The sequence below is a fragment of the Asterias amurensis genome, chromosome 11, assembly GCF_032118995.1.
Source record: "Asterias amurensis chromosome 11, ASM3211899v1".
NCBI classification, from domain to species: domain Eukaryota; kingdom Metazoa; phylum Echinodermata; class Asteroidea; order Forcipulatida; family Asteriidae; genus Asterias; species Asterias amurensis.
Window position 1 is genome coordinate 2,988,760 of NC_092658.1, and position 21,826 is coordinate 3,010,585.

Below are 21,826 nucleotides of genomic sequence, written 5' to 3' on the forward strand. Positions count from 1 at the left end.
AATAACTCCCATTATTTATGGTTTTGGTGGTTGTAGTCCCATTGACAAGTTTTCTATGGTGGATACACTATCTTTCTATTCAGGTCAGAGCAAGTGTTTGACCTACCTACCTGTAGTTGAGAAGGATATCTCTTGGTGCTTTGTGCATTTATCAACCTTTTTTAATATTCTACCTAGCTTAATAAATCAATCTGTATCTGTTGAATGAGATATTTTGCTTATTTTGTTATTAATCACATTTTACTCTAACAACAAGAGTCTGTTGTGTGTTACACAGGTAATTTGTAACAAAACATAGGTTTGATAGTGTTTTTGTTGTTGTGTGTGTGACAGACCTTTTTTTTTCTCACAAGAAAAGTAAGAAATCACCCCCCCCCCCTCTCCAAAAAAATGTAACGGAACTTTATTTTTGGTGTGAAATTATGACACATGAGTACCATAGGTAATGGATAAACGTGTTAAGAAATTTCATTTTTTCCAACACTGTGTAGTGAACCTTTATAATGTGTCTACATTTTTATCTAATTAGCAGCGTATTCATAATTTGAGCAGCCGGAAAAGCACCTGATAAAGACAAAACACACCAACAAAGTATAGATCAATTCTACTTCCAGCACCAATAAGGAGTGCCCTACATCATGTACAGTGTAGCTGCCAACTTTTCCTGATTCAGCTAAAAAATTCCCTGAAAATATACCAATCTTTCCACGCTCGATGAACAAAATAATTTGAAAATTTCACTGTTTATGGAAACATTTCCCCCGTTATGTTGAATAGTACATACATATTTATCCCCATATGCATCATACAAAATCTACTTTGTTGCGAGATGGAAATGTTAGCAGCTCTGATGTAGACATTCCCCACAGCACATTATGACTATGAGTGTGAACACAATCTCACGCCTCATGCCTAGAAAAATTAGGCCAACTGTGACATTGACAAAAACATTTGGTAAAGGTGTTCACATTCTGTTTCAAATATCATCAGCTTGGTCAATCATTCACCCTGAACTTAAGATTCGGCTGATTGCTCATTACTGTATTTTGTAAATAGATTTGTTTTGAAATCTGATAATATGTATGTGGGCGTCACCGTTTTTGTTTGGTATTCGCTTTTTGAATTTGAATATTCTACTCATTAATTGTGATCATTCGTTTGACAATTTGTTTTTGAATGTGTTTTTTTTACGTCGTTGATTTCTTGTGAAATAAAATTTTGTTTGTTGAGATTTCTGTTAGATTTGTTTGTTTAGCTTATTTAAAGGGTCTATGTAACTTGTGTAGGACAAAAAACACAATGTCCATAGATATACACTAAACTTACACAGTTTGAAGATAATTATAGTAGAAAGCTTCCCTGAAAATATTACATGCTAAGGTGCTGTAGTTTTGGGGAAATGAGTAAAACAGTGTCATGAAAATAATTTTCGTCTCATGAGACGAAAATTATTTTAATCATTTACAAACGTATTTTCATGACATTTTGTTACTCATTTCTCAAAAACTACAGCACCTCAGTAAGTAATACTTGAAGGGAAGCTTTCCACTATCATTATCTTCAAACCCTGTAAGTTTAATGTATGGACATTTTGAAAAAGTACCCAAATCCTTTAAGAGTTGCATGAGGATTAAAGAACAATGGTTTACTTTTAACCCTACAGCCTACTTAACTGGGTCACAGCTTAAAGGGAATCAAAGCTTTTTTAAAACATTGTAAACATGTATTTTTCTTTAAAAAAAACATTGTTTCTCAATCTGAGAGTTTGTTTTTATTTTGATTGTATATTTTCTTTTTAAGTACACCGTGCATAATTCACAGTTCGAATTTCTTCAAATTTTGAAAAACCTTATTTCATTTATATTCCCTCTTCTATTCTTTATCATCTTCAGAAATGGCAGCGTCGATGCTTCATTCTGTACGAGAACGGAGAGCTAGCCTTCGCACTCGATGACAGCGTGAGTTTGACAGATTCTTTGTTCTGAGTATTAGATTTTTTTTCTCTAAAAGTAGATACAGGCATCGAAAAAGCAACACTGGAACAATATACACAGAACTTAATTACAGACTTCCTGGCTTAACATTTAAACATAGCCCTGAATTTCCGTGAATGACATTTACTTTTAAGTCGGCTGTTATGGTTGTCTTCCACCACGGCTATTAAAATGTGGTGTTGGTAATTCCTTGTATCCTATAGCTTCAATTTGGGGAGGAAGCGGAAAGAAGTCATATGAACGTGCTGAATAAGAAATAATACGCCACTTGATAGCGATTGTTACTTTAGGCAGTTTCCATTTGGCAGCCCTATGATGTTTTAAAGGCAGTGGACACTATTGGTAATTACTCAAAATAATTATAATCATAAAACCTTTCTCGATTAGGAGTAATGGGGAGAGGTTGATGGTATAAAACATTGTGAGAAACAGCTCCCTCTGAAGTGACGTAATTTTCGAGAAAGAAGTAATTTTCCACGATTTTGATTTCGAGACCTCAAGTTTAGAATGTGAGGTCTCAAAATCAAACATCAGAAAGCACACAACTTCGTGTGACAAGAGTGTGTTTTTTCTTTCATTATTATCTCGCAAATTCGGCTACCGGTTGAACTCAAATTTTCACAGGTTTGTTATTTTATGCATATGTTGAGATACAACAACTGTGAAGACTGGTCTTTGACAACTACCAATAGTGTCCACTGTCTTTAAAAGAAGAGTCTACAGCTTCAGAAAGTTTTCACTCTTTTGTTTGATTCGCCTGATTTTTACAGGTGTTTGTTTGCGATTGCATTCAATACACAGTTTAGACAATTTACAATGGGTGAATTAAATGCACGACTTTCCTTCATTAAGCCAAGTTTATACGACCTGCGAATATGAATAAGATACAAGTTTGACATCACAAATTCTCAACTAATAATTTGCAACAAACATCTTGCATCAGCTCACTTGTGCTAAACTACTGCCAAACTTTCGCTAAGAAAACAGCCCTGTGAGGTAAGAGTTAGCTTCGCATTTGCATTCACAGGAATTATGAACCGGACTTACAGACACTGGACACTATTGTTAATTACTCAAAATAATTATTAGCATAAAACCTCACTTGTAACAAGTAATGAGGAGCTGTTGTTAGTATTAAACATTATGAGAAACGGCTCCCTCTGAAGTAACATACTTTTTGAGAAAGAAGTAATTTCCCATGAATTTGATTTCGAGACCTCAGAATTAGATTTTGAGGTCTCGAAATCACACAACTTCCGTGTTACAAGGATGACCAATTAAGCTCAAATTTTTACAGCTTTGTTATTTTATACATATGGTGAGATACACCAAGTTAGAAGACTGTTCTTTAAGCTTGGGCGATATCACGATATAATCGAATATCGCGGTAATAATTTGGAAACGATTTCGATATCGGATCGATTTGGTTTTAATCGATATATCGCGATATCGATGTATTTCCTAGCTGAGACATCTTGCACCCCATAGGTTTGGAGTAAAACCAGAAGAATATGTCATTAGAACACCTCTCTTATGCTATAACTGTCTCTTCTACAACTTTCACTTGGAATTTGAAGACTGATGATGTCAAATTTAATTAATCGCGATTATATCGAATATCGCGATATATTGTGAATAAAATAAATCGATATCGCCCAAGCTTACTGTTCTTTGACAATTGCCAATAATGTCCAGTGTCTTTAAGGCATGCGATTTTCTCAAGATTTTATCCTTATTTCAGGATTGTCTCAAAAAGTCTATACCTTCAAATTTTTTATAAAAGAAGTAGAGGGAGAAAGATATATTTGTACAAACCTGTAATTTTTTATTTATAGCCGAAGCACAGAGTTTGTAAACCTCCCGAGTTGTAACATCTGGGAGGTTCCGGGTTTAGAATAAGGGGAAACCCAGGCCAGTAAGAATTTTTTTTAGGAATTTCCAAAAACCTCATCCCTATTTCATTAATTAGTCACTGTTATTTTTTTGTGGTATTCACTACTAGCAAAATCCAAAATACTTGTAAATCAATTTGTAAAATTCTAAAGTTCCTCAGACTATAAATGAAGTAAGCTTTGGCATTAACCTCAACAATCTCTAATTTTCCGTTGGGATGTATCTATTTTTATTTCTTTATTAAAAGGAAACGTTATTTGAGATTCTAAAAAGGAACAATCTGCCCTTGCAGAGATTTATATATAGTGCTGTTAAATTCGATTCGTTCGTTTTTCTCATGTCCTAAGTTAATAAAAAAGTCCTGTCCAACGGTAACCAGGAACCATGGGAGTTGAGTCATAGTTGACTGTTTAAACTAACTCCTAAAAATGGCACGTTAATATAACGACTCCAGTTATGAAATGTGAGCTTAACCCAGTCAACTTGGGTATATGGTTGTGGCCGCAAGGTTGTAGCTAGACCATTTTCAGTTGTGGGCTCTCCAATTTAGTCCATCAAGGGCGAGCAGTTCAACAAAATTATTCATGTATATATTTTGTTTGCGGTAACACCATGTGTGTATCTACTTGCCAGGTAGAGTTGTTCTTAGGGAACTGTCTTGCTTTATTCTACTGCCGTGGAGTAGATAATCGGAGGTTCGGGAGACTTCTCAGTTCTGAAAAGAGCTGTCCTGCTTTATAACTATTACCAGGGCGGATGGTATAGAAATTTGACTGGACTACTACTTTAGCTTATAGGATCGTAATAACTGTACTGCCGCGGAGTCAGTTCGGAATTGGTCTCAACGTTTCGACTAGCTTGCTCTAGTCATCGTCAGGAGATATATATTGATACCCCACCATGCAATGCCTCAAATCCTAAAATTATTCATGTTTAGATATGGGGCCATCAATTGCTGAAGTGCAATCTGGGGGAATCTGTGCTGGGCAACAGTGTATTTTACTCAGAATGTTGTGCAAAATTTGTTAGTTATGGGCAGGCCGGCGATTAGCGATGAAAGTGACAGCCTCAATGCCCCTGGCCATTGCCTTGGTGCCCTTAAAATGCTCCATTAGAAACTTACATCTTCCTCATAGGGTGCCCTTTTCCAAAGAGAAAATGCAGTGGTGCCCGATCCCTTCAAAAGCAAAGCATACAGGCTTAGGCTTGGGCTTAGGTTATTTGGGAGGAGTGTGCTCTCCGAAGCCAGCGCCCAAGCTGTGGTTTCAAGAAACAGCGATATCACTATATAAAGGATTGCTACATTTTCATCACATCAATGCAATCACATTATGTCACTCAAGACGCTTGCCAACCACAATGTCTCTGTCATCAAGGTTTCATTAGACTAATTCAAAGATCCTTCTTAACTTCCTTGCCAGTTTACAGGTGATGTACATAATAGGCAAATTGGACAAGCACTTGGCTCTTGTAAGATAGAGAAGAGAACGCTTCTCAGTTGTTTCATTTTCCCCTTGGGGTGGAAATTATGTCTCTTCATCTTGTTTGGCAGACATTAGGAAGTCTTGTTTGTCCTCAGAAAGGTTTTGATTTTGTCCGATTGATTTTACAATTAGTCATATCGAAAAGACAAAGTGTGGACTAATTAATTGATAGATTAAGTTACAACACGTTACAATAGACCCTGAGTCACACAACTCTTAAAGGAACACGTTGCCTTGGATCGGTCGAGTTGGTCTTTGAAAAGCGTTTGTAACCGTTTTTTTATAAAATGCATATGGGTAGAAAGATGTTGTAAAAGTAGAATACAATGATCCACACAAACATGCCTCGAAATTGCGTGGTTTTCCTTTTACCTCGTCGACTAACACGTCGGCCATTTATGGGGGTCAAAATTTTGACTCCCATAAATGACCGACCATGTTAGTTCGCACAGTAGAAGGAAAACCACACAATTTCGAGGCAAACTTGTGTGGATCATTGTATTCTACTTTTAAAACATCTTTCCAACCATATGCCTTTTTATAAAAAACGGTTACAAACGCTTTTGTTTTGACCAACTCGTCCGATCCAAGGCAACGTGTTCCTTTAACAACAAACCTATTGTACTTTACTTTGAGCACTCATTGTTACATGATGTCAATGCCATTAACTTCCAAAAAGCTTGTGTGATAAATCTTCACGATACTCATTAATCTTCCAATCATGCGATGTTTCCTCCTTGAATCAAGAGTGTGCTGACATTTGCTGAGATGGTTTATGGTTTGACATGTCTTGTTTCAAGATAATCATGATAGCTTTTCTTGACTGCTAAATTTCATTAAGGTGTTTCACTGTTTAACTCTACAGCCTCATTTTAGTTGTAAACATTAGCTTGAATGGGAGAATAACAAGATGGCTGCATCATGATAGATGCCATTTTTTAAATTTAAGCTGAGGATAATTCTTAAATGTCCACTCCCTCCCCAAAGTCTAGAGGAATAAATATCTTGGGATATGCTTTGTACAAAATACAATTCAAGTGTTACTGCAATAAAAATAAGGTTAGGGTAGTCTTTAAGAGCACAATCCCTTGAGTTTGCTTCCTTGCCTTAAGCCCAGTTCATACTTTCCTCGGAATGCGAATGCGACACAAATTTGGATGCCACAAATTCGCAACGAATAATTTGCAACAGTTGAAATGTGCTCATTTCCTGCGAAACATTTGCTGCCAAAACAGCGCTGTGACGTCAAAATTTGTAATGCATAATGCATTCCCATTTGCAGGAAGTATGAGCTGGTGTTTTTTTTTACCAAAGTGGAGTCCAGTGACTTAAAGAAACCATGAGATAACATCTTCTTATAAAAATCTCCTCTTTTCTTTACCCTCCTCCTCCATTTAGATAAACACCACACCCCAGGGCGTGATCAACATGTACCAGTGCGAGAAGGTCTTCAATGCCGATGCGCAAACTGGACAGAAGTTCTCCCTCGCGATACAGTGCACCACGGCAACGACGTTCATCAGAGCAGAGACGCGTGAGGAGAAAGACAGGTGGGGATATACTTCCAATGAAAATTGGAAATAGAGACAGGAAACTATCAGTTATCCAAACCGGATGGGGATACAATTGCTCAAAGTTTCATGAATTCCTGGTTTAATATTCCCTACAGCAAATTGAGTGTACCATCACCATATTGGGTAAACTGATTTTCTAGTTCAGTAGTTGTGGACTTTTTAGCTAAGGATGGCTTTCAATTATTGAGAAAGCTAGGATGCTTAATTATAATAATTATAGAACTTTTAGAAAGCACAAACCCTCCTAATGAAAGGTGGAGTAAGTTAAAAAAAGAAATTAAAAAAATTACAGAAACTAAAATACTACGTACAATCTGAAACGTTGGAGAAATTCTGCTCCATTAATGTAGGCACATGAGACTATCACCTTTGGCTTCTGAAGGCTGTCAAACAGAAAAATGCCCTCCCGCCTTTACATTAGGCCTACATCTTTGGTAATTAATTATAAACAGAAGAACACTTACACAGCACCTTTGTTTTGGTCAACCCTACCCTTGTTGTTTCTGGCCTTTGTCTTTCTTGTGGCGCTCACCTTTTTTTCGCGAACGCTTTCAGCGAATTATTTATAAACACATAAATGTCAGAGTATCTCCAGTTGGGAAAGATAACTGTTTCCTGTACTCAGATGTATTGTAAATGTCATAGTCCTCCATTTAAACCACAAAAAAAAAATCTTGCAAAAATCATTCAGGAAACCAGCCCTTCTCAAGCCTAGCCTGGGCATTGGCGCAGTCGGTGGTGTGTCTCTGCACAAACCTTCCAGTCTGGTTAAACAAGGCTAAGTTTCATAACTGGTTGGTGAGGGGAGTCATAAATCTTCCCCTGCTTCAAGTTGTAAAAGAGTTGGAAGCTGCTGGAGTGCTTGGGGAAATAGGAGCTGTGGTTAAAGAGGAAAATGTCGGCCAAGTTTTTAGTCTCTTCAGTTGATATTGGTGGCAGGACTATAGGGGTCACCAGGAGGTCAATGCTGTTACGCTGTAGTTGGAGAAGGGTAGAAAAGGGACGTTTATTATTGTGTTGCAATGGGACCGGGTTGTTGTGTTTTTCTGACCAGGAATTGTACTAGCAACAGAATGTTATGCTGTTATCATACAGTGTGTTTGCGTATCAACCGTTTAGCAAGCCAGGAACGATGATGCCTGTGATTTATACGTGTTGGCCATGGATTGTGAATACTACTGTTGAGAAAGGAATTGTGCTTTATATGGACATGTCTGATGCCTGATACTTCATAAAGGCAACAGAGGCGATCGCCTCCATGCCCCCTGGTCATTGCCTTGGTGCCCTTGAAATGCTCTAGCAGATATTTGCAATTTCCTTAAACTCATAGGGTGCCTTTTATCATTCACATTTGATGTCTGCGTACAATGCTCTTCAATGTTAATGACTAACAGCACATTGTACTTGTTTTTATTGTGGCATGTATGTCATACATGTACAAGGGATTTCAAATCTCCGCTGTATTGTGTGCTACAATGTACCATTTGTAGCAATTTATGAAACAGATTTATGTCCTCGAAACATTTCCTCACAAAAAAAAAGTCAGACTAAGTGCTCATTTCATCATTTCATGAAGTCAGTATGAGTACAACTTCACATCAAGTAAGGTGCTCGATTAAGAAACTTCAATCTATAACTAAGCCTCCCTGTTAACACCCATAGAGTTACCCTCCCCCATCTAACTTACCTAGTAAACCCTATTTAGATGCTACACCTTAAAACTTACTAATTACTTACGAAGCACTTGGGAGGATTTAGTATAGGCGACCCTGCTGCGGCCGCTAATCAGAATCAGTCAACCCTCGGTCCAAGGGCGGCAGATAGTCTGATGGTTGTGGCCGCCACTCATCAACCAAAAGGGAATTGAACGAGAAATGCTGAGGATGAGATCGCTCCAGCTGTAAATCTCAGCGCTGTAACTGTAGGTACATGCCTGTGGTGTGATTCATGCTTCATGGTATCACTTTGGGCTTGATATTGATGCGTTGACAGAGGCTGTCGCACAGAGAAACTTTCTCTAAAAACTGCATTAGGCAAAATAAAGATAAAAACAGGTTTAGCGTCCCCACCCGTCTCCTTTTCAGAGGGCACCTCTTTTTTAAAATGTTTTTCCTTTTTCCTTTTTAATAATAATTGTTAAAAACAATTTTTTAATGATTTTCTTTTTCATAAAAAAAGGTGATATATTTGCGATCCCAGCAAAACAAGTTTTGAAAAATAGCCCAGATGTTTGTCTTAAAAATGTGTCAGCAGCCATTATAAAAAAAAGGGGGGGCCCTCCTTTTTTTCAAAAAGGGAGGACGCTAAATATCTTTGTTTCTGTGGCCTTACTTCAAGGGCTGTCATTTCTTACTGTCGTTCCTCTCGAGGGCTCTTGACCAAGACAGTTTTTATGGTCATTAATTTGTGGGGTAATTACTTTCAATGGACTAACTGCTGACACACCTTTGAGTAGTAGTTTTCACAAAATGTATTATCTGTCATGGTTATTCATACAGTACTTTTCTTTTATACGCACTTTGAAATTGGACAATTTACTTTTGTATCTCAATGGAAAAATCATCTTCAAAGATAGATTCCCTGTCCAGTGTACCCGGCTCAAGCTCTAGAGTTGTCAGTGTATGTGGATCCTGTAGTAAACCCAATTTCATAGGGCTGCTTAAGCACTATAAGTAGCTAAGCATTAACAAAGCTACGCTTACCAGGTTACCAGCCAAACTACCATGTCACTCCTAGTGCAGTTTTAGATTTGTCCCTGCTCATTTCTGCTTAGCTGAAAACTGTTAAGCAATATTTTCCACTAAGCAGCTCTATGAATGAAATAGGGCCCTGGTTACAATAGCACTTGTGTCCTTAAGCCAGACACTTAATCATAATTGCTCAGCTTTTCAGATAGGGTGTAAAGCTGTGGGTTTATGTTAAAGAACGCAGAAAACTTATTGTTAAGAGAATGGGTTTACCCCGTGTGTTTCTGGCATGGTTGACTGCAGATTGTGCCTCACCACCCTGTGGGTCTCATAATTGAAAAAAAAAAAAGGGAGGTCTGTGTACTGACGTAAAATTACTAGCCTTTTGAGGCTCCAGTTCTCGTAGAAATAGGGCTAAATAAAAATAATGTATTGTTAATAATATCAGAATTCGCCTATTTTTGTTTGTTAACAATAGAAAAGTTTAGCTACACCCTCAAGAGCGCTAAATTCACACAATACATAATGCACGTGTGCATAATTTATGCTTCCGAATACCAGTCGTAAAAAAAAAAAAAAAAAAGATTTGAATGGAAAGTTTAACCTCTGATTGAACTGGATGGAAGCATTGTCTAATATGGTGTGTGTCTGTCAATTTGGTTTGCTGGCTCTACCATCATAATGTGTGTGTGCAGCAAAGTTCACGGTGAACCGGGATTCGGTTGGGGGAGTATATATATATATAGCTCATTATGTCGTTGGAAAGACTGTAATATTCATGAACTTCAGAGGACATTTTATGGTTCACATGTTGTGGGCAAATTTCATTGCTTTGCTAACTGCAAGCAAAGAATCAGGGCTTGGGGAAGCTGCAGTCGATTTCACGAAACGCTGGGATCAATCCTATCTCGAGTTAGGACGAGTAACCCGTCCTAACTTAGGATGGGTTAAATGCGTCCTACGTCTTTGTATGCGGAGCTGAAACCGTCCAAAGTCCTAAAATTAATCCTAAGTCAGGAAGAGTTTGGTGAAATCGACGGCAAGTCAATTCCATGCATGCGTCAAGCTTATTTCAGGGGTTAGCAGGGAATTTTTGATTGTGACTCTGCTAGGGTCAAACGTCATGCCGATAATAATAATTTTTTTGGCATTTATACCGTAGTTCTTTTTGGTTGGTAAGCAGTCTGCAACAGCTAATTCTATTTTTTCGTATTTGATTTAGCTCTGACAAACTTAAGAAGTCGGCCTGCCATGACATGTAAGCTGTTTGACTTCTGACTTGCAGGGCGCCCACTTGTTTACCAAAGAAGTTAATAAATAAAGCATTTATGATGGGTTCTTTTGTAAATTTCGAAGCAAACACTTGTATTTCTTTGCCATGAAATTATCAAGTTGTACACAGGGGGAAAAAACATTGAAAATAGAGCATGTTTCTGTAGTGGAAAATAGTTTTTGTTTGTTTGTTTTTTCAATGCTTGGATGTTGGAGTCATATTATCTGATATGCACTGAGATTGACAGATCTGTAGTGTTAAAACTGATTTCAAATTGGGGGAAATAAACTTTTTTTGTGCTTTCTTGATTTGTTATCTTAACATTTGTAGGCCTTTGGTTATGTAGGATCCCCCCCAATGATTTCAGAGTTTGTTTTTAGATCATAAAACATTTAAAAAATTGTCCTGTGGATTTGATGAAAAACGTATGTACATAGTCGCCCTCAGTCCAAACCTAAGAGATTTGCCATTAATTTGTGGTAATTTTGAGAATCTGTAAATCCACTATACTGTGTCACCCTGGTTTTTTTCTCTCTTTTTATTTTTATTTATTTATTTTTTTTTTTTGGGGGGGGGGGCATCTTTAGAGGCGACTACTAAATCCCCTTTTCAGCATCTGCAAATTTTGCTCAGTCACGATCCTAAGATATTTGTGTTTTGTTGTAAATGTAGCCCCGAGACATTTGTGACATTTGCAGGTAGGAAAAGTCATTTATCTCCAAATCACACAGAGAGAGTTGTTTTCTTGCAAAGTTGTAATCTACATCCAAATCTCATGCAGATTTTCAACACCAGCATAAAAAAAAAGGCAAATCTAGTTCATGTAACTTGTCATAGTTGTGTGTCGTTTATTTCATGCAGGTATTAAAAAAATAATCCATAAAAAATAAAACCCTTAAAATGGCTTTTCAAAATCCAAGGACACGGTAACAGCTTTTAAAAACAAGGCAATCATGCATATTCAGTTATTTAAATAAGAAACCATCCAGGGATGAAGTAATCGTTAATTGATTGGAGTTGGAATCTCTCCATGCTCCTCCCATGTCTCCACTCTGTCTGACTTTACAGAGTCCTGACTTCCCGTTTTTGAAAGGTGTATCCTCATTTTTTTAGTGGATTTAATTTTAAGTAATAAATCTACCTCCTCATTAATGCTTTTTCCAGACACCTCAGAAAATGCCTAATGAGATTTTCAGAAAATGTCTAATCTCTAATGGGGGGGGGGACACCTGTCTACAGAGCATTTTGTGAAGGAATATTATTACATTGAACCGGGTTTGCCCCTAACTTTTTTAAACTGTAGTGACTTTCCTGCAGGACCAGTAAGCTTGTCTGATTGTCATTTCACTAGTCTGCTAGCTTATCACTAGTACAGAGTTCAAATAGAACCAACCAGCCGGGCCACGTGGAGTGGATTTTGACTGGTCCTCGGGTGTTTTAACTGCCATTTTTGGCCGGCAGACCACTTTCTAGAGGGGAACGTGAGTTGAGATTTGCCATTCCAACAGAATTGTTAAAACTGCATTTAGTGAAAACAAATGACCAGTTGCTATAATTGGTAATTATCATAACTATTAATATGAACCCAATATGCTAATTTGTTACTCCAGAAATGCTATTAGCATTGGGAAATAATAATACTCTGGTATATTTCCTTGTAGCTCCTAACATTTAATCCACTTAACGGAGTTGACACAGTTTGTGTACAGTATGACCTGCAAAAATAAAAGCTGAAGAATTATTGATATCACATAAACTGTGATAGATTTTTCCATTCATCTGTTGTTTATTCTCGTTGTTTGGTCTGCCCCAGTGTAATATACATCCTGTTTTGGTTCCTTTGTTATTGGATTTAAATCCGTTTGGAAAGGCAATTGACATTTGATATAATAAAATGTTTTTAGTAGATCAAAGCTGTTCAGCCATTATTTACTTTGAGGATTTTTTTTTACAATATCCTTAGTACTTTTTGTCATCAACGCTGGAGGTTTCTTCTGGTCGGTGTTGATTTTGAGTCAGATTTCGGAAAGTCCGCCACAAAAGCAAATTAGGATACCCCAATATTTGTTTTCTGCCAGCTCAATTTCTCAGACTTTGTTTTGAAATAGCACATGTATGTATTAAGCAAATCTTCTGTCATGTTGAGGGTATCTTATGGTTTGCTTTTGTATTTCTGGACCCCTGGAATAATGGTTTTAGATAGAGGATCACTCGGCCAAGACAACAAACATTGATGAATATGGTTGTAGAGATTGTACTGACTGGTGAAATAGATATTGGTAATAAAATTGCAACCCGGTTTTACAGTGCTTGGCCCAATTTGATAAAGTGGCTCAGTAGAAGTTGTCTGCTTAGCAAATACAAACACAGGACCAATCATACACAGTTATACAAGCTATTTTATAACTGATATCATGGTTCTGATAGGTAAGATTTTTCTGACTGAGCAATATTGTGTGGGGGGGGGGGGGCTGATTTTCATAAAACCTTTGAAACAGACATAGAATTGGTGCAAGACCTCCTTGGTGCATTTTGCTATCCAATTGGGTGCACTGTACAGTACATTGTGCACTGATTTACTTTACTGGTAGTTGGCACCTAATGAATCTCAAGCCTTACATGTAGCACGGCAGTATACAGTTGTAGATCCGTGAGAGCTGGATAGATCTTTTCGCAAATACCCATTGCGCAAAGTGCTAGCTGTCGAATGAGGTGCACGCTGGTCTTAATTGGTAGCTAAAACAGCAATACTTCATTCCACACCTTACGCGCAATACCAGGTATTTGTGATGAGTTCTATGTGTACAGCACGCCTTCTACCAGTGTACAGTTACACGAAGACTGAGGGAAGATCTTTTATTTTGTCAAGTAAGATAGACTAAGATGTTAAAACTTGATATATATATATTTCCTGATGTAAAACAAGTCCATTGTGTAAATGCATACAAATCATCGTGAGAGATAGACTAATGACATAACTGATGACCCAGTTTGATTATAACCTTCTGCATTACTCTAGTAGCCCCAGGGGATGGAGATGGATACCACACCAGAGAGCCCTTGCATTTTTTTATCCCCTCGTTGTTGTTGATCCTTGATGAATCATCCAATAATTAATACATTACAAGTCCAGAGACCCTGAGACAGTAATTACATGTACTCCGTCTTTCTCCTCTTGCCTGCATGTACAATGAGCTTGAGGGCGGTCCTGGAACGCTTTTTGTGGGTACAGAATCACCAGCAGAAGGTGAACTCTAAACCAAAAGCGACTTTTTGTTTCAGATATCAATACAAACCACAAGGGAAACTGACTGGAAATATATTAGCATAAAACTTACCTGGTAACAAGCACTGGAGAGCTGTTGATAGTATAAAACAGCTCCCTCTGAAGTAACATAGTTTTTGAGAAAGAGGTTATTTCTCAATAGAGTATTTGAATCTGAGAAAGACTTCAGGCCTGAAGCTTTTATCAGGCATCAGCAGAAAGCACACAAATTTGTGCAACAATTGTATCTTATATTTCATTATTTCTGCAACTTCCATGAGCAATAGAGCCCAAGATTTCACAGGTTTGTTTTTTTTATGCATGTTGGGAAACACCAAGTGGGAATACTGGTCTTTGACAATTACCAGAATTTATATTTTCATAAAGTCCCAGATAGTTACCGTAATGGAAGAGTGAGTAGTAAAAATGTTAAGCATGATTGACTGCAATCACTAATTGGATGGTAAACCATATTCCAGTATTTTCATGGTTGGTGGATTTTCTCTGACACTTTCGGGCTCATTAGCATCGATTCTGCATCCTGCAGATTGAACGTAAAACTATAGGTCCATTTTATTGAGTAATGCACTATTAAATACAGGCCTGGAATTTCAACTTTGAGAGGGCAAGGCCATTTTCATTTTTCAAATGGCACTTCCATTTGACAATCTTAAAGTCTATTGGAAACTGTTGAAGGGGTACCAAGATCAGGGGCATCAGAGACCTACATGTAAGACTCTTATTGTGAAAGAAAAGGGGCCTGCCCCTGTCCTGCCCCTGTGTTTCATGTTGGAGTGTAGTTCTGCTATTGATTACATCATAAAACAAAATTGTTTATTTATGTTATTTTAGATATTGACAAAATAGGGAGACCGTGGACATGTTGCTAGATAGCTCAGATGGTAGAGTGCCTGCATTTTAATCAGGAGGTTGTTGGATCAAATGCTGCTCAGTCTTCAACCTCAAATTATTTTATTTTAATGCAACAGTTATTGGCCTGATGTTTTAAAACCCTAGCAGAGGGGTCTTCAGTTAGCCTTCAAGAAAGACTCTGCTAGGGTAAAAAAGTTAGGCCATTGACTATTTTTTTGCAACACCATTCTTTTGGTTGATATACAGGTATAAGCAGTTTGCAACATTTCCATTATTTTCTCTATTTCATTTTAAAGTAAAAACAGTGATAGCTTCATACCAAACAGAAACAAGATCTCGCTAATAACCAGAAGTAATTAACCAGATTATTATTTAATACCTTTTTAATGGTTTTCGTTTCACAGTTGGTTAGAAACACTGGGTGAATACCCAGAGATCAACAAGGAGAACGAGAGAATGAAACAACGGCAGTTGAAGCTCGCCGCTCAGCACGCTGCTAGACAGGTTAGTAATGGAGTATTTATTTCTGAATTTAATTTTTGTTTATTAAACAGAGGTGCATAAAGCACTGTATACTCAATACTTTCCAGAGTTCTGTTAAAATAATCCACATGCAAACCCTTCGGGTGGGATTAGAACCCAAAACCTTTGCATTTCTAAGCAGACTAAAGTTTTGCTGAACAAGAAAACAGTTACCAGCCAGAACTCTGTGCCTTGTTGAGTGCTGCTAATTCCCTTGTAGAAAAAAAGAACTTGAGAAATACATTCTCTAAGAAAAATTCTATGATAAAAGTTTGCTAAATAAATGTAACCCTGGGTTCGCCAATCAAAAATAGCGGGAACCGAAAATAAATTTACAACTCCCTTTTTGAAATAAAACCAAGTTTAGAGAATTTGAGATATGATGCACAATAACAGAAACTCTGATTTATTTGAACGATAAATCACCAATTAAAGAAATGTAGAATTAAACAATACAATTAAAGGATCCTGTAATATTTAAATAATACAAAATGAGCTCAAAGGAATTAATGGGCGCCAAATCTTAAATAGACCCTAAACCGCGTTTCGCGTCCTACGGGCGAAGTCTAAACATCAGTTGGGAGACGACCCAGTTCAAACATCAGTTGGGAGACGACCCAGTTCCTCTTCGTGCGGACGGACACCTCACGTGTCGGTATATATGTACGGAATCCTCTTCCAATAATACTTGCAAGAATGTTAAAACGTTTATACTTGCAATAGGTTACAGATGAAGTGGATGGGAATCTGCCTTCGTATTAGTATGTACAGGGCCAGTCAATCTTCTTCACCACATCACATTCGGTCTTCTGTACCTATTACAGAGAGTGATAATGGTCCATGCCATATTACAATACAACCCTCTTTAGGAATATAAAATATCCAGTCAGCTAACTGATGGAACGCTCGGGAAATACAGTATATATCAAATACTTGTTAAAACTCCACAAGCCAATAAGTTAAATAAAGATAAGCCAATACTTTCGACTATCTGGCTACAAGGAGAAAATTACTCCCTCATGTAGCATATCAAAATAATCATCTGTCTCATTAAGACAGCAATAGCAAACTTAAAATCGTCCAAGCTTCAATGAGCTAAGAGTTTTACATCAAACAACACATTGTCTAAAATCTTAGCAACTGCAAAATACATCAAATAAGGTATGAAGTATTTGGATACAAAAGCAAAATCTGGCTTCCTGCAAAAACTCTATCACTAGACAACACTTTGTGTCTTTAAGTCTTATGCGGGATTGCCATTAAAATATAAAATATATACATGTACATTGTAAAAACTTAAAACCCATCAGACCTAAAATATATATTGATAGTGTTTTAGAACCAGTCCAAATACTAAGGACTGCACAAATAGCATGACTTACCACAATACATCAACTGAATCAGCTGGTGGTAAATATCATAACTATTCTGTTAGTTCTTATCAAGAATACAAAATAAGAAATCGGCAAAAGCAAATAGGTCTCTCCTCAATAAACCAAAAGTTGCAACAAATTTCAAAGAACTTAAAACATACAATGCCTAAAAGCATAAAGATCTATTTCTCAAATTCAGAAAATAACATGATAGATCTTTCATCATGGCATTAAATATAAAACAAAAGTGCTTCAGAGAATTTAAAGAAATACATTTAATAAAAAATGAAAGTTTAAAGGTTGTCTGTGAAATTCAAAAATCATAAATCAAATTCTAACTTCAACAGAGACCTTACTGCAAACTTCCAGATAACAAGTTACAAATATTACTTAAATAGTTAAATACTAAAACTCACCTATTACAGAGAGCCAACATTCATTTTAAAAGTAGAAGTTGTCTTCACTCCAGAATGAGAAAGTTGCTTGAAGAAGTAATTTAACAAGCACTTGGAAAAAAGATAGTTGTAGAGGCATGTGCGGACACACATCCAGATGGAGCGATGGCCAATGGTGGAGTGCTTGGTCTGACCAGAATTTTGGGCCAAGCCAGCCTTCCGACCATGCCTCAGCTTAGGTCAGCTGTTCACTCTCATTGGATGGTTCGAAAAATATCACTTATGGCTCTAAAGTTGATTGGTCTATTTGAAATTAGAGGGAGTGAAGGAAAGATAAATCTTTACGACTTCACAGCTTGGGTTTGTGGTCATGGATTAGAGAAAAAGGCACTGGCCATTCCCAGAAATAAACAAAAGGTGAATCTCCACTTCCTACAAGAAGGTAGAGATTACAAGCATAGTTGAATAGATAGGTAAAGATCAAAGAGCATGAATAAAACACAAGTTGAATAGCATGGCACCAGCTGAATAGCCTGGCTGGTAAACACAAGTAAACAAAGGGAAACCATGGCTAAAGAAAATGCACACCATGGCAAATTGAAAATGCACATGTAGAATAAACACATGAGCAATGAAAAGGAAATCAAAATTACACAATGAAATAAAGATCATATTTTGTAAAACACAAAATATGCTGTAACCTGAGGCCTCATTTGGGTCAGGGTTACATCCTCCCAGTTCTTAACTTGCTACCTCCGGGAGCATAAGAAAAGAAATTATTAAAATATGCATAGAAATAAACTTAGTATCCAAAAACCTTTCTCTTTAACGCGGCAAACATACCAGGAGATTGGAACTGCCGGCTAAACACAGTCTTTCCCTGAGAATCAAACTTCAACCTCATAGGCGGTTGGGATGCTCTCGTTGAACGTCTGACAAAACTTGTGCCAGGGCTAGAGATCACAGGGGTAGGAGTAGAAGGCATAGGAGAGGTAACTGATGGCATTGGTTCAGTGACTTTGTGGTCAACAGCTGAATCCAATTTGGGATCACTAATAGAGGAACAATGGGTCTCATCAATTGTAACCACAACAGGATTAGAGGGCTGCTCACTTGCAGGAGTTAAGTGAACATGGGTAGGGGTTTCCCCATTGGTGAGGTCATCTCCTTTGTCCTCAGTATTCGGCTGAGAACTGATGGATGGTGAGGGAGATGTTACTTCTTGAGGCTGTTCTCCCATGTCTGCAATGGACTGAACTGAGCTCAATGGTGAAACAGATTCCATTGAAACCACAGAAGAATGGTCATCATCACCAATGGACTCCTCACAAGATAATGGAGGCAGTGTAGTGATGGGACTTTCCGCAGTCATTACCTCTTCAGGATGACTATCTACCGACATGATAGGAGAACATCTCTCTGGAATGAATTCTGGGGCATGTGCATTCAATACATTATGCACATTTATTGGCTCCATGCTGGTGACTTCAGCGGACAAATCCTTCCTGATGGGTGTTCTGAGTGTCTCCAAAGGAAGGAGAACAGTGATTTCTTCATCACTTGACTCATCACTACCACTGATGTCATCGTCTTCCACATCAACTGGTACTGGAAGTGGGGTCACTTTGGCTTTTGCCCTGGTGATTGGGCGGTTAGTCTTTGGCTTTGTGATGCTAGGTCGTGATTCATCCTCATTAAGATAGTCAATGGGAAGAAGGATGTTCCTGTGCAACGTGCGTGTCCGCCCTCGATCAAACTCTGGTTTGACACGATACACAGGCATGTCTGGACTAATACGCTCCGTTACAATGTGCACAGTCGAATTCCATTGGTCAGCAAGTTTGTGCTTTCCTTTCAAGCCCAGATTTCTGACCAATACACGATCACCACTCTGGAGATCATTGCCATGCACACGCACATCATGTCGTCTTTTGTTTGCATGTGCTGACTTGGCTGACGCTGCAGATGCCAGTTGGTAGGCCCGTGTCAGCTGATCTCGGAGGCCTTTGACATACTTGACATGGTCGGTGTTTGTGAAGTCATCAGGACTTACGCCAAAACGCAAGTCAAGTGGGAGTCTCGCCTCTCTGCCGAACATAAGAAAGTAGGGAGAGAAACCTGTGCTGTCATGTTTAGTACAATTGTAGGCATGCACTAAAGCACTGATATAGCGACTCCAAGTCTCCTTCTTCTCTCCTTCAAGAGTCCCCAACATGTTCAATAATGTTCTATTGAACCTTTCTGGCTGTGGGTCCCCTTGAGGATGGTACGGAGTAGTTCTTGATTTCTTTATTCCGAGCAGGTTGGTCAACTCCTTTACAACTTTGCTCTCAAAGTCACGCCCCTGGTCAGAGTGTAGACGCTGCGGCAGGCCATAATGCATAAAGAAATTTTCCCATAAGACTTTTGCCACAGTGCGGGCAGTTTGATCTTTGGTGGGAAATGCCTGGGCATACCTAGTGTAGTGATCCGTCACAACCAAAACAGACTTCTTATTGGAACGGTCAGGCTCCAAAGAAAGGAAATCCATGCAGACCAATTCCAATGGACCACTAGTCTTGATGTTGACCATAGGAGCAGCTATTCTCTGGGGTGTCTTTCTTGCAACACACCGAGCACAGTGTCGGATCCAGTTGTCGATCTCTGTAGCCATTCGAGGCCAGTAAAACCGATCCCGTGCAAGTGCAACTGTCCGCTCAATGCCTAGATGGCCAAGCTCGTTGTGCAGTCCCCTAATTGCTTGCTTACGGAATTGTGAAGGAAGAACAAGTTGAAAGCACTTGTTACCCAAAGAGTTAGTCACACATCGAAACAAGGTGTCATTTCTCAGTCGAAGTTTGTCAAATTCACGGAGGATGAGTTTTGCCTCCTCTGGGACGTTGGTGAGAGAGTTCGGTTTCCTACCAACTCGAATATGTTTAAGCACTTCCCTTATGATGGGGTCCTCCATTTGAATCTTCTGCCAATCAAGTGTACTGAAACTTGAACAAGAACCATAGCAGTCAGGGATAGCATCTGCACCGACCGACAGAGAATGGACAAATGGGACATGATGAGATGGTTGACATTGTGTTGGATTTACTGTTGTTTCAAGTGCTGGGACATGAATACTGTGTTGGAGATATATGGCACTTACTGCATCACGATGACAAACATTTTCTTGCGTCACTGCAGTATCATTCAATCGAGACTCAAGATTCTCAATTTTCGCCTGTTGCTCGTACTGAAACTGTTGCTCATGTTGGGAACTATGGGGTATTCGAGATAATGCATCTGCATCAATGTTGGTACGCCCCGGCTTGTAGTGGATAGAGAAATCAAAGCTAGAGAGCGCAGCCAACCAGCGGTGACCTGTGGCATCTAACTTTGCTGAAGTTAGGACGTATGTGAGAGGATTATTGTCAGTCATCACTTTGGTGTTCTTTGCCATGTAGAGATACTCTTTAAATTTGTCTGTGACTGCCCATTTGAGTGCAAGAAACTCTAACTTATGGGCTGGGTAGTTCTTCTCTGTGTGTGATAGACCACGACTACCATAGGCTACTGGATGGAGTTTGCCATCATGTTCTTGCAACAAAACCCCACCCAGACCTTCTCGACTTGCATCAATGTGGAGAACAAAGGGTTCTGTTAAGTCAGCAAAGGCAAGTACAGGGGCAGTGGTCAGCTTTTCCTTGAGAGCGAGGAAAGCATTTTCGCACTCTGGAGTCCATAGCTCACCAAGTGGATCATTGGCTTTGCGAGCTGAAACATCAGGTGTCTTCTTCTTAGGGCACGGGCGACCTCGTTTGTTAGGGTAAACTACACCAACGGTGAGCTCATTCAGGGGTCGAGTTATCTTGGAGAAATTCTCAATGAATCGACGATAGTAACCCGCAAAACCGAGGAAAGAGCGGACTTGCTTAACATTCAGAGGTCGAGGCCATGTCTCCAATGCAGACATTTTTTCTGGATCGGTTTGTACCCCCTCTTCTGAGACAACATGTCCAAGATACTTCACAGATTTACAACAAAATTGACACTTCTCTGGAGATACCTTGAGTCCAAACTCAGCAAGTCGGTCGAGTACTTTCATCAGTCGTTCTTCCATCTCGTCTAGCGTACGGCCAAAAACAATGAGATCATCCATGTAAACTAAAACTTCGGCCATGTTCATACCTGACATACAAGTTTCCATCAATCTTTGGAACGTTGCAGGGGCACCTTTCACTCCTTGAGGCATTCGTTCGAATTGATAAAACCCAAAAGGACAAATGAAAGCCGTCTTCTCCTTGTCTTCTTGGCGCATAGGAATTTGATAGAAACCAGACTTCAAGTCAATCACTGAAAACCAACTACTGCCATTCAAACAATCAATGGCTTCCTGTATGAGTGGCACGGCATACTGGTCAGGGATTGTGCGAGTGTTGAGTGTACGATAATCTATGCACATTCGTAGACTGCCGTTCTTCTTCCGAACGAGCACAATTGGTGATGCATAAGGGCTTCGTGAT

At 38.7% G+C, this 21,826-nt stretch overlaps 1 protein-coding gene across 3 annotated transcripts in view; it reads left to right on the forward strand.

The window, feature by feature from the left end:
- Nucleotides 1-21,826, forward strand: part of LOC139943821 (uncharacterized) — a 113,066-nt gene that overhangs the window by 22,201 nt on the left and 69,039 nt on the right. For all 3 annotated transcript variants that reach the window (XM_071940647.1, XM_071940648.1, XM_071940650.1), the window contains exons 3-5: nt 1,893-1,958; nt 6,770-6,921; nt 15,448-15,547. In XM_071940647.1, coding sequence (XP_071796748.1) covers nt 1,893-1,958; nt 6,770-6,921; nt 15,448-15,547 — 318 coding nt within the window. The remainder of the gene's footprint in view (nt 1-1,892; nt 1,959-6,769; nt 6,922-15,447; nt 15,548-21,826) is intronic.